This window comes from Squalius cephalus, assembly GCF_949319135.1.
Source record: "Squalius cephalus genome assembly, chromosome: 12".
Classification (NCBI taxonomy): Eukaryota; Metazoa; Chordata; class Actinopteri; order Cypriniformes; family Leuciscidae; genus Squalius; species Squalius cephalus.
Genome location: NC_137133.1, coordinates 5,668,564 through 5,681,514, shown reverse-complemented (window position 1 = coordinate 5,681,514; position 12,951 = coordinate 5,668,564). Strand labels below are relative to the sequence as shown.

The window sequence follows — 12,951 nt, the reverse complement described above, 5'->3', positions numbered from 1 at the left end:
GTTTTATAAGGGAATATGTCAAATGTGAAAGGCCAATACATGGGCTAAAGACAGAAAAAGCAAGTTGTACTAAAGCTTGTGGGAGAGACCACGAAAATCTAGCACAATTTAGACATTCAAAGGATGGATAAGCATAATTTCTGATAATAAACACTATTGAGTTTTCAGACCTTGACATGACAAGTTTGTTCATTCTTTGTTAGAAATGAGATGAAATGGAGAAAAATCATCTCTTAAAGTGTAAGGTTTGATTCTTTTGGGACACGTTGTTTTCATTGAGAAATGATCCGAATGACTATTGAGAAAGTAACATTTATGAGTTTTCGCCGTTCAACAAACAGCTGTTTGGTTGCGTCTTAAATTGCCATTCATAAAAATTCACATTGGTTAAAATAAAACAGATGTGTTTAAATGTCCAAATATGTTTGAATCGAAGAGAGACCACCTTAATGGCTTGAAAATGATCGGAATACACCAAATGTCTGCATTTTTGAACATACCATAGCACATGTTTAACGCTTGCATCTCCATTTTTAGTATTTTTTTTAAGAATATGTTATAGAATATGTTATAATGCAATTTTTTTTAAATGTTGTGTTCTGAGGTATAAAAAAAAGTCTGTGCATCGGTTACTTAAGAACCACTCATGTAATATGCTATTTGCACTAATGGAGTTTTTTATCAACATTAATGTCTTTTGGGTTGAATGGAAGTCAATGGAACGATGACCACAGACGTTGAGATTGTTGAGCCAGAGCTGCTGATGGATCCCTTTGTCTTTTCCTTTCTCGAGAATTTATTGTGATTTTTGCATGATGGACGCTTACAGACGGCATTCATTTATAGCCTTAGGCCATAATTTACACCTTCATTCTATGTAGCAGGGAGAAATCATATTTGTGTGCCGGTAACTCACCAGCAGCATGCAAGCAGATGGGCTCTGGACTGTGTGGGCGGCACATGCAGTTTTGTCCTCTGTCTTCTCTTCTCACTCACTCGCTTTTTTTTTGATGGGTCTTCGGAATGCAGTCTATGCGGTCTGTTGGCTTTGTGCTCGTCAAGTCATTCTAAATGATCTGTTCTATACATGCCGAGGGCTTGTTTGTTATCTGTGAGGGATTTGTAATTCGCCCAAACTGTTAATTCAACTGTGAGGCTGAGCCAGATGTCTTTTTCATGTACTGTAGTCAGGACGGCGTAAACATTATACAACAGGATATTTCAAACTTTTTTGAACCAAGGACCCATTTCATAACCCCAAAGTGTTCACTTGCAAGCATTACAAACGGTATAATTGAATCTCTTGTGTGCAGTCTCTTTGTGATATACAATGTGTCTCAGATTTTCAATCAACTTTGCAATACTGTATTCTTAGATACAGAGTTTTGGAATATGTTGTAACCTCTGCTAAAATTCATTTTATATAATAGTCAGTTCTAATTCTCGAAATTTGAATGGCTGAGCGTTCCAAGAATTTTGAGACATAGTCCACTCTGGGACTTTTCATTGTTTTTTTTTTTGTTTTTTGTTTTTTCAATCCACTTGCTTATTTTTGCATATTTCAGACAGACAGTCAGTCTGTGCATTTATTTTTTCAGTGGCTGTGTCCGAAATCGCCTCCCTGTACCCTTATATAGGGCATTATTTGTGAGGACAGCTATTTGTAGTGGTGTCCGAAATCATAATGGATGTTATCGAGTGCACTCATTCAATCCCATAATGCACCACAAAAACAAGTGTACAACTGATGTACACCCAACGGCTAGAGAATACCCATAATGCACTGTGAGGGTTGTGCTGAATGAATTCCTGAAGATGACGCCCGCAGCTGAATCATCCATCCATTCATTTTCCAAACATCTGGTCCAATGTGGGTACAGTGTAATATAATACAGGTATCAACTCCTTTTTAATGTATTATTAAATTGTTTTATTATGGTTTATACATGCTAGTTTCCATGACAGAGTTCAATATAAATCTTTTCATTACTACTGGAGCTACCAGTTTGCTAAGTTTCAAATTATTATTAAACGGCAAGCACATACTATGCAAAAGCGGCAACCCTTCCAGCACACTTAGTGTCCGAATTCACTCACTCGTTTTCATTCACTATATAGTGGACTATATTATTAAAGTAAAGTAGGGAATAGTGAATGACGGTATAGGGGCAATTTCGAACACAGCTAGTGACTCTTTCTGCAGGTTACATCGATAGACCAGTAGGTGGCGCCAAGTAACTGTCTTTGTGTGTGAGTCATTTAATCATTCATTCAAGTGATTCGATCAATAACACTAATTCATTCAGGAACAAAACAAGTGGCTTGCTGTATTCTGAACCATGTACTAGCATGCTGCTCACTATGTCTGCCATAGAAAGATATGATAAAAATAGTAATGGAGACATACCACTAGAATGCGGTTCTGAATTCATCCGCTGTCTTTATGAGCGAGTCATTCATTCATTGATTCAAATGATTCGTTCATTAACAATGTTATTAAAATATAGTAAAATTAGTACACTTGAATACTGTTCCAAATTCAGCAACTTTCTGTCATTATCAATCATTGAGTCTGTCTCCTTCCATCATTGAATCATTCATTAAAACGATTTTTTTCGGTAACACTGATTCATTCAGGAACAAAACAAGTGATTGACTGAACTCGGATAAGCATACTAGCATACTACTTTTCGATTTTTGCCTTTCTGTTCTAAGTAAATTCACTAATTTGATTCATTAAAAACACTGATTCATTCAGGAAAAAAACTGACCTTTATGAGTGATTCATAGTGAATAGCTGATTACTTGCTGTGTACTTCTGTTCTAAATATAATCTTTTCTTTTTTGTCAGATTTATAAATATTTTGTGTTTTGAATATAAAATAATACTTTTTTTATCGAAATATTCTTCTCTCATATTGCTTGCAGTGCAATTTTTGCTCACATATTCAGACATTTCCCTCTGCAGGCCCCTTGGCTATTTGTGACAGACCTCATTGCTACACAAGTTTCTGATGTGCATCTATGCGATCTTAACCAATGTAACACGCCTTATGACAAAAAGGATCTCTTGATAATTACTAAGCGAGCCGCTTTTCCCTCTGGATGAATCCTGCAGTCAACACCCAGTAAATTTCCAATCTCGCCTTACTGTATCTCTTTATCATCCATATGATATCTCACGTAGATCTGAACCCGTGTGAATGGCAGCATTATGCCTCCGAACAACATGGCGAGATGTAAAGCCTCACTCCAGGGTCAGACTTCACGAGTCTCTCCGGTAAATTGAACCACCAAGGACATAATCACCGCAAACAGCCTCTCAGCATGTGTGGTAGTGTGATTGTGCGCTGTGTTTTTAGGCAGAGGGGGAACCGGGCTCCGCAGTGACAGAGAAGGCAACTGAGCTGCAGAGACAGAAAGAGCCCTGCAGAATGCACAACACCAGCACCTCCTTTGTTCTGCTTTTTGGGAGGGCGCAGAATGAAGGGAGGTTAGCTGGGAGATGTCTGTCAGGCACAGAATCACTGATCTCTCTCTCACTCTGTCTGTCTGCTCCTGAGGGGGAGATCACCATGGTGACAGCGCCTTGCCACGCATGCCTGTGGATGCTGCAGTGTAGGAGCGTAGAGCAGCCGCATGCTCCTATGGCGAGTCCAACACGAACAGCCAGCTGTAGCTGCTGAATTCGCCTCCACGGCCCAAAAGTTTCTACTCCGCAACAACACACCTGGTGCCAAGGCGGCTAATAGACCACAGCCTGAACGGCACGTGTGTATTCTTGGTATTCAGGCCAATTTAAATCAAAGAGCATTTCTATTGGCTAATCTGCGGTCGCTAATTGTAACAGAACGGCTATTTGAAGTCTTTTAATTAAAAAATAATCTCTTGTTTTTAGAAACAGACGGAGAAATTATTTTCGTTCATCTTTCCTCCACTTTGAGACTAATATTTGCTCCATTATTATGACGGTTGCTGTGGAAATGATCAAACGTAGCTGGTCCGGGGCTAATATTCTGGCCATTGCTGGTATTAGTAAGTTCATCAGAGGATTTGTCCACCAGGAGCTGTCTGACTGAAGTCATTATTTCTCCCAGCAGTTCTGAAAGGCTCGCAGATATCTCTCTCTCTCTCTCTCTGTCTCTCTCTCTCTCTCTCTCGGCCGTAATTACCTTAGTCCCACTCAAAGCCTGCCTCCACCGCTCCCGTATTCAAATATGGTTTAATTACCTGTGGAATTTTAATTGGCGTGGCCTGCCAGTGGGAAACGCGAAGGTGTCCAAGGTCATTCCGAGTCGTTCGCGAAATGCTCTCACCCACACAGACGACGCTGGCTGCCTGCCCGCACAACACGGCATCACATAGAAGCGCAGGCTCTATAACCAGCACCTGCTTTAACAATAAAACAATAAAGTGAAAATGGGCACCTCACACCAACAGGCCGACTGATGCATTGTAGGGTTATGAGGTTAAAAAATGTGATTTTTATGGTGCACATATTTTTAGGACACAATGTGCCTACCACAGTTTTTGTTAGTACTGTGAAATCATAATTAATGATTATGACTTTAAAAGAACAGATTTTAAGGTATTTTTGTTGTGCTTTAGTTGTGGCCATTATAGGTGTAATCTCTACATATAGCAATTCACTTTGTAAAAATAGCTTTTAATGTGAAATTTGTATTGTTTTATAATTATATCATTTTTTTACCTTTTACTTATAATTGTATTGCTATTCAATTATTGACATTTAGGGTTTGACTTGGAAATTATCAGTGTCAAATATTATTTATTACTTAGGTTTTTTTATTTATTTGATACTGATTTTTTACAAATCATCCATTTTTTTTTCACAACAAGTTTTTTTCTCTGTACAGATCTCGCGGATCCGCAGAAACGACTAAAAACGCTGTATTATACGTGCCAGACAAGTAATTTGGCGATGTCACTTTGTAAAGAAAGACTACGCGCCTACCTAAACATGTAATGTGCATGTGCATGCCGTCACCGTTTTTACAGAGTCACGTTTTTGAAGTTTACACGGAGATTATAACGGTATCGGTTTCAAAACTCGTTTTACAAAATGTACACTTTGATACCTATTTCAAAGTTTGTGTTCTTAGGCCACCAAAACACCGTTGTCATGTAAATAAACGGCCAGAACAGTTGAAAACGGTGTTGTGTAAGCGGACCCTAAGTTAAAGGGATAGTTCACTTTGAAATTAAATTTTGGTATGTTTTAGCTTACCTCAAGGGCATCCAAGATGTAGGTCTTTTTTTCCGCAGTAGTTTCAATTTTGATATTTTTAGGTCAAACCGTTCTTGTCTCTCAGTCAGATAATGCAGGTCTATGGTCACTGTCTCAAAGAGCATGCACAGAGTCCAAATTAAAACAATTCCCCATCGTCCAAATTAAACAATTCCCCATCGTAAGTACACATTGATGGCCTAAGACACGAAACGAGCGGTTTGTGTGAGAAAACGAACAGTATTTATATCGTTTTTACCTTTTGTACACAGCCACGTCCAAGTGATCTGAAGGCGCGGGCGCTTCCTATTGTGTGACGTGTGTGCAGACTGGTGCATAGATATATACAATAGATGCCGCCTCGTTCCAATGAACTGCCGTAGCCAAGGCGGCATCTATTGTATCCCTTTAATAATAACTAATGAATTTTACAACGGGAATGAATCAATCAAATACTTACTTAAGCTAGACAATGACTTTCTTCTAGATATGCTGTACAGCCAAAATAATATTTACATACATTTCCTATTATAACTGTAAAGCTGCTTTGAAACGATCTGTATTGCAAAAAGTGCTATATAAATGAAGGTAAAAAAAAAAAACACATTAATGGTTACTGATACCAACCACATGTTTTGTTATAGTGTGAATAAGCGTAACAAGTATGGTATATTATTGTTTTAAACACTGGTTGGTTTCCATGTCATCTTTTAAGGCACAGCCCCCTCTTCAATTACATTATAAGTCACGCACAGATCCATATTGCCAGAAGTCCTTGGTCCGCTGGTGCTGATTTGTGCACGTTAAGGCAGAATCTGAGGATGAGGAAGATAACTGCCTGCAAAAGGGATTTAAATCTAACAGACGTTTCACAGTCCGTTGAGCCCTGACCAAGCGCAAGAGCCACAAAAACAGGTTATAAAAACACAGCTCACGTTTTTTATTGTCCTCTCGTCATTCAGAATGTGTGAGAGTGTGTGTGATGACGTGCTTTTCTGATTCTAGGCAACCCAGTTTATATCTACAAAGCCTCACTCTGATGTGAATCTCAACTCCCAGTTGTTAACTGAGCTGAAGGTTTGAGGTTATGACTTAAAGGAAGCTCGAGGATAAGGTTAAATGAATAAAAGTATTAGCAAGAAATATTCTTTGAAAATAGACTCTCTATGGTCTGTTCAAAAAATCCCATAGATGGGATAATATATATATATTTTTTTTTTTTTTTGCTTTTTTGCTTTAGCAGAGGCCAGAAGCCAGATTATCTTTAGCAACACAGTGTTTACAGCACTTACACATTATCAGAGATAATTATCATCACATCATTGAATAAGTCAAAAAATACAAATAACACCACATATAAACCTTTTTTGTATGAAGACTAAATAATTGATTAATTGGATGCCACATTCAAACCACATATGGTTGCACATGCTGTTTAAGTGCAATTAAAATTGAATTTCTCAAAAACCCAATGATTATTATGGGATTTGTATAATTGAGGGCTAAGGCTAGAATGAGCTTTGCCTTGTTTATATTTTGGAGGATGAGTCTCATAAACGAGTCTTGGCGGTTTAGGAATAGCACTGTCTTGTGGGACCAGAGTTCAAGCAGCACACGCATTTACATGAATAAATGTGCCAGTGGTTATTAATGCTTTGTTATGTCTTAAACAATTCTAATACTTCTTATCTCTGAGGGCTGAGCTTTGGCACAGACACTCTTCACACATTCAAGGTAATTTTTCAGAACTGTTGCGCATAATTCTCTGGGTTTTTGTTTTCTTTTTGTTGTGCAGTGTGTATGGATGCCCCTTGGCTAAGAAAAGGAAAACCCAAGAGAAACCTCTGCAGGAGCCAGCTTCCAAACGCCGTCCGTTTCTAACCATGGCTGATGGAGAGCCCGCCATGTATGAAAGCTATGAGCCAGAGGCCATGGAGGAGGGAGAAGAGAGGGAACAGGAAGTAGAGGAAGTGGAAGAAGAGGAGGAGGAAGGGGATGAGGACGGGGATGATGAAGAGGAAGAGTGCTCGGATGACAATGACGAACCAGGAGAGGAAGAAGAGGACGAGGAAGATGGAGAGGTGGAGAGAGGGGAGGCAGAGGAGATAGAGCAAATGGAGGAAGAGGTAGAAGAGGATGAGGAAGTGGTGGAGGAGGATGGGGATGATGAAGAGCAGGAAGACGACGAAGATGAGGACGATGAAGATGAGCACGAGGAAGAGGAAGAGGAATACTATGAAAATCAGAGTCATCAGCAAGGTAAGCCGATGTTGTCTGATTTATTGCATGTCCTGAATGTTCGTATAACCATGATAAAACATGAATTGAAACTTAAAGAGTTTATGTTTATTATGTATGAATATTATGTTATGAAAATGTGTTTAAAATTCCAAAAACGTTCAAAATGTCCAAAATGTTTGTTTTTTTTTCTTGATTTTATGTACATTCTGGAAAACGTTAGGAAATGTAATTTTTAGAATCTACAGGAAGACATGTAGTTGCTCTGGCACACAGAATGCTGCATGAAATACGAATCAAGGGCAGCTTATTGTAGGTCAACCAACATTTCAAAGTATAATTGACAGAGTATGCAGTCATTAAAGTCAATGTTTTATTTCCTAAATTGCCTGTTTTCGTTTCAAGTCATACAGCATATGTAATTTGCGGAATCACAATGAAATCTACATACACCCTGCAGAGAATGGCCGGCCCTCGCCATCCTAATTAATGTGGATTTTACAGCAAGGAACGATCCAACTCCCCTTACGAAATTGAGGGAAAGCAGATGTGACTGCTTCCTTAGTATGCGTCTCACCCTCATTCTCTGGTGTCCTCAATCGCTTGTGACAGTGCTTCCAGAGTAATAGAGAGAATAGGCTCTCTGAGTTATTAACTTTGGCCCCCCTCCACACATGCACGCCGCCGTCCCGGAGGTGTCAAACACACTCAACCCCACCCCCCACCCCTCCCCGGTGAAAATGGGCTCCTCCTGAGGATATTTCTGGCTCTAGAAACAGAGCACCTCATCCTCTGCTTATCCCTGCAGTCTCATCCGCCTCTGTCCCAAATACTAGCAACACTAAAATCTTTTCAGTACAATTGAGAGGCTTTCAGAGCAGCCTGTGCTGCTTACATGTTGTGAAACATACATATGTCTTGTGAAGCATTTAAAAGGCTGCCTGATGATTCATGTACAGTACAGCTTACCATATTGCAGTTTCTCTAAAATCCATCCGTTTCTTCTCCGGAATACTCAAATGTATTGCGGCATGGTGGCAGTTACCATCTTACTAAACTGCATTTGATTATTTAAATCAATTTGCACCTGTGTCATCGAGCTATACGTGAAACCCTGGCATGACATTTGTCTTAGATTTGCTGCATCAATGCTATCACTCATGAGACGTTACATTTTCATAATGATAGTGTTCAGGCGGCTTCAGATTATAGAGAGGACTGACATTTCGTTTGTGAATTTATCTTGCCGCACAAGCCGCTTGCTTCTGAAATAAATCGAAAGGCCCTAGTGCGCGACGTATTCGAGGGTTGTATTTTTGGAGCGGTTTAAGAAAATGTCTACAAATCTTCAAGCAAATTCCATGTATTGTTCTCCTTTCTCTACAGACGACAATTATTCCTGTGGTGGACAATCAAAATCCAATCAAATAGTTGAGAAGGACAATAACAATAACAACAGCATGAACAATGAGGAGTATGAGAATTATGACGAGCTTGTGGCCAAGTCCCTCCTCAACCTGGGTAAAATCGCAGAGGATGCCGCCTACCAGGCCATGACTGAGTCAGAGATGAACAGCAATTCCTCCAACAGTGCGGGCGAGGATGACGACGAGGACGAGGATGATGGGAGCGAACAAGGAGGCCATAAGGGAGAGTTGAGTGTCGACGTGAATAGCGATGTGGTACGTGAGACCGTGGACTCCCTGAAGCTTCTGGCCCAGGGACACGGGGCCGTGCTTCCCGACGAGGGATACGCGGACGGCGGGTCTGGGGATACTTGCCCAGCTGGCCACGCTAACGGACGGGGCCACCCGGAGGAGAGCGAGGAGGAAGTGTGTCTCAGTAGCCTGGAGTGTCTACGAAACCAGTGCTTCGACTTGGCTCGTAAACTTAGCGAGACCCAAACGTCCGAGCGGCCCATGATGGACCACCAAGGTCACCAGGCCATGCTGCACCATGTTGAGCAGCAGCATCTGCATCCACATCAGCCTCCAATGCATCACATGCCCAGGTATGACAGTTGCCAGATGGACCAGCATAGACCCCTTGAGAGGAACTACTCAGACATGGTCAATCTGATGAAACTCGAGGAGCAGCTCAGCCCCGCTTCAAGAGGCTACCCATCTAGCTGCGCTCAGGAAGGGGATGAGGACACTACATCAGTGGCTTCCGAACGATCAGATGAAGCTTTCGACATGACTAAAGGCAACCTGTCCCTGCTGGAAAAGGCCATTGCTCTGGAATCCGAGCGTGCCAAGGTTATGCGAGACAGAATGGCATCAGAACAGATGGTGGCTCGGAGGGACAATCAGCGCCTTCATGGAGAGCACAGCCCAAGGCAGAGCAGCAGTGCAGAAGAACGCAAGGCCCGACTCCATCACGATGGCGCAAAAAGAGCATATTACCCTAAAGGTAAAAATAAAACTTCTAATTAGATTTTTGCATTTCTGCAGAGATTTCAGTAGCTAGGTCCCCTTCATTAATATGGAAGCCATATTCTGCTACTGAGGAAACAAATAAAAATGGTTATTCTGGTCATTTCTGGCAAATAACTGTGAGAAATAAAGTCACAACTGTAAGATTTTTTCTGGTAATTGTACCTTTAAATCTCACAATATGACATTATATCTCACAATTGCAACTATACATCTCACAGTGTGGCTTCATATCTCACGATTGCGCCTTTATTTCTCCTAATTGTGATATTATACTTCTTGATGTGACTGTATATATTCCAGTGTGACCTTTTATTTCTTATTTTAAACATTTTCTCACAATTGTTAGATATAAAGTCAGTATTTCCTTTTTTTATTTCTTTATTCCTGGTAATTGTGACTTTAAATCTCACAATGTGACCTTATATCTCATATTTGCAACTTTATATCTCCTAATTGTGATATATCTCACAATGCGACTTTTCACAAACAAGGCTTAAACCTAGTCCCAGACTAAAATGCATATTTTAACTGTTTAAACTGAAGGCAACTAACACTAACTTATCTTAAAATATGTCTGTACCATTGTTTTGTCTCAAGATGCACACCAGTAATGTTTTTTTCTAAGGCTACTTAAATGTCTTAATTGAACTAAAGCCTAATCCTGGCTTAATCTAAGCCCTGTCTGTGGAACCAGGTTCATATCTCACAATCTCACAATATTTTTCCTATTTGTGATATAATCTCACAATGCAAGTTTATTTCTCATAAATGTGAGATATATTCCATTGTGAATTTTTATTTATTTTTTAAAAAATTGCACACTTTACAGATTTATTTTTTATTCTGATTGAAATCAAACGAGTGTATTTGTTTCCATAAATGAGCGTATTTGCACAAACAGTGATCTTTTGAATATGAAAATAATTTTCGCATCCTGAAAGCTGTTGCAGCATTTGTTCTCCAGTGTCTTGGGTCACTTAACATTCCGTCACACACTGCGCCAATGACACTGATGACTATGGGGTCACTTTGGTGAGACAGAAACATTTTTGGGGCTTGTTTTAAACATCCAGGTCTCCCTGGTAGCAACTTCCATAATGACAACAGCTTATGTTGCTAAAATAGGTTGACATGGTAACATCAGAGACTTACCTTGTCAGGCATGAGTAATGGCAATCTGCATGGCCTGTTTGGAAAGCAAATCTCATCCCTAGGATTCCATACATGGTTTATTACCACAAATCCTTCCCAATTCACACCCACTACTTTTGGGAGTGAGCCATCTTCTCTGATATATGCAGATATTAGCAATCAGAAACTACAGAGGCATATAACAAACAGTGGTTATGTTATTGAGGATCCTCAGATTACCCGTAGTTACCCAACCTAACTGCTCTTCGTATCTAGTATTTCAAAAGGTTCATCATTTGTCTCTGCTCTGAAGGCGCTTCTTCATATGTTTCATTACCTCCCATTTGCTCAATTTGCTCTCTGTTTTCCATTAAAGATAGTGTCTCTGTGCTTCCTATCGCAGTTTGCTGTTGTTTTCAGTGCACGACCACAGCAAGTCAGAGGGTCGTGTAATTATAGAATTACACCACGATTTCACACCTCGTCTCCAGAAACTATTCTTGGCTCTAATTATTGGAGCGTCGTTATTAAACACGTCGAGTGATCTCACTGTTCTGACTGACAGGGTGCGTTATTATTGCATGCTTGTGGAGTTTTACAGCAGTTATTTTAGTCTAATAAAAGAGGGAAGTATATTACAAATGTGTTCTCTTAGCTAAACCGATTTGAACAACAGAGAATGCATGTATTGTATTCACAACTTTATTGATCAGCCAATGGGTGCTATGATGGTTCTCTGCTATCATTTGTTGGTTTTCCCTTTTTGGTCTCATGGTAGAGACTACACACACCGCGAACCAGAACCAGTGAAAGTGTGAGAGTGTAAAATCAGCTCTTTTTTTCTCAGTGTGCACAATTGTATATTCCATCTATATATAACCATTTAGGATGGTAGAGATTGTTATGATAATCACCCACACATACTGTATATATGCATGTTGTAAGGGCTGATATTATATTATATTATATTAATTAAATTACATATAATTAGTTGCAAATATATCTAGAATTTTGTTAATATATTCAGATTTTAAAGCTACACTGTGTAGGATTTTCTCCCATCTAGCGGTGAAATTGTTTATGACTACCAACTGAATATTACTTTCTAGCCCCTCCCATTACGAGGGCGTTTTAACTCCTACGGTGGCCGTATTATTTAAAATCTGCCGGCAGTCGCGAGTAATCTCCCCCTCGCATTCGTCACGGTGCCACTGAGTGTAAAAACGCGAAAGGCGAAGCTTGAATTTCCAGGTATGTCCCTCTTTGGCTAATGTATTTTCAAGATGGAGGCGCAACATGGCTGCCGCCATTCGAGCGACTCGCTCGTATGTATTCTAAATGGCAGATTCTACGCTTACGAGAATACTTGATTAGTTGGTAGAAGTAATTACACATTAATGAGCACATATCATTTTGAAAGAACAAAGTGTTTTTTGCTAAGAATCAACTTAAAAAATGACAGTGTAGCTTTAAAGAGAATATTTTCTATTAAGTTATCTGTAATAATGTGGATATTTTGTCCTGCTGGACAGCAAAATTATAATGTTAAATGTTATTTATTTGGACAATATTGAACTTAATTTAGCGAAGTATTGCTTCAGTTAAAAAAAAAATTCTACATATTCTAAATTCTGCTCAGAATAAATAGACAAAATTCATTGAAATGAATGATTAATTCCTCTGTGCTGTGACAGGTGGATTCATTTAATTACAATCCAGTAAATTCTGTCATTCTAATTCAAATCAGGGCAGTCAATTAATAAATTGCTATTTTTTTCGAGAACACTGGTCTCGTGCATCACTGTCCCTCCTCTCAGCCACAAGTCTCATTCAGGCTATATCCTTCCAGTGTCCAATTTCAAAGCAAACAGCAAACAGACAGTGATGTTTGAACAT

The 12,951-nt window shown here is 39.6% G+C and overlaps 1 protein-coding gene across 6 annotated transcripts in view; it reads left to right on the top strand.

Annotated features, from left to right (window-relative positions):
- myt1la (myelin transcription factor 1-like, a) overlaps positions 1-12,951 on the top strand; it is a 58,816-nt gene that overhangs the window by 26,025 nt on the left and 19,840 nt on the right. For all 6 annotated transcript variants that reach the window (XM_079888286.1, XM_079888288.1, XM_079888290.1 and 3 more), the window contains 2 exons: positions 7,044-7,507; positions 8,873-9,898. In XM_079888286.1, the coding sequence (XP_079744412.1) occupies positions 7,044-7,507; positions 8,873-9,898 (1,490 nt within the window). The remainder of the gene's footprint in view (positions 1-7,043; positions 7,508-8,872; positions 9,899-12,951) is intronic.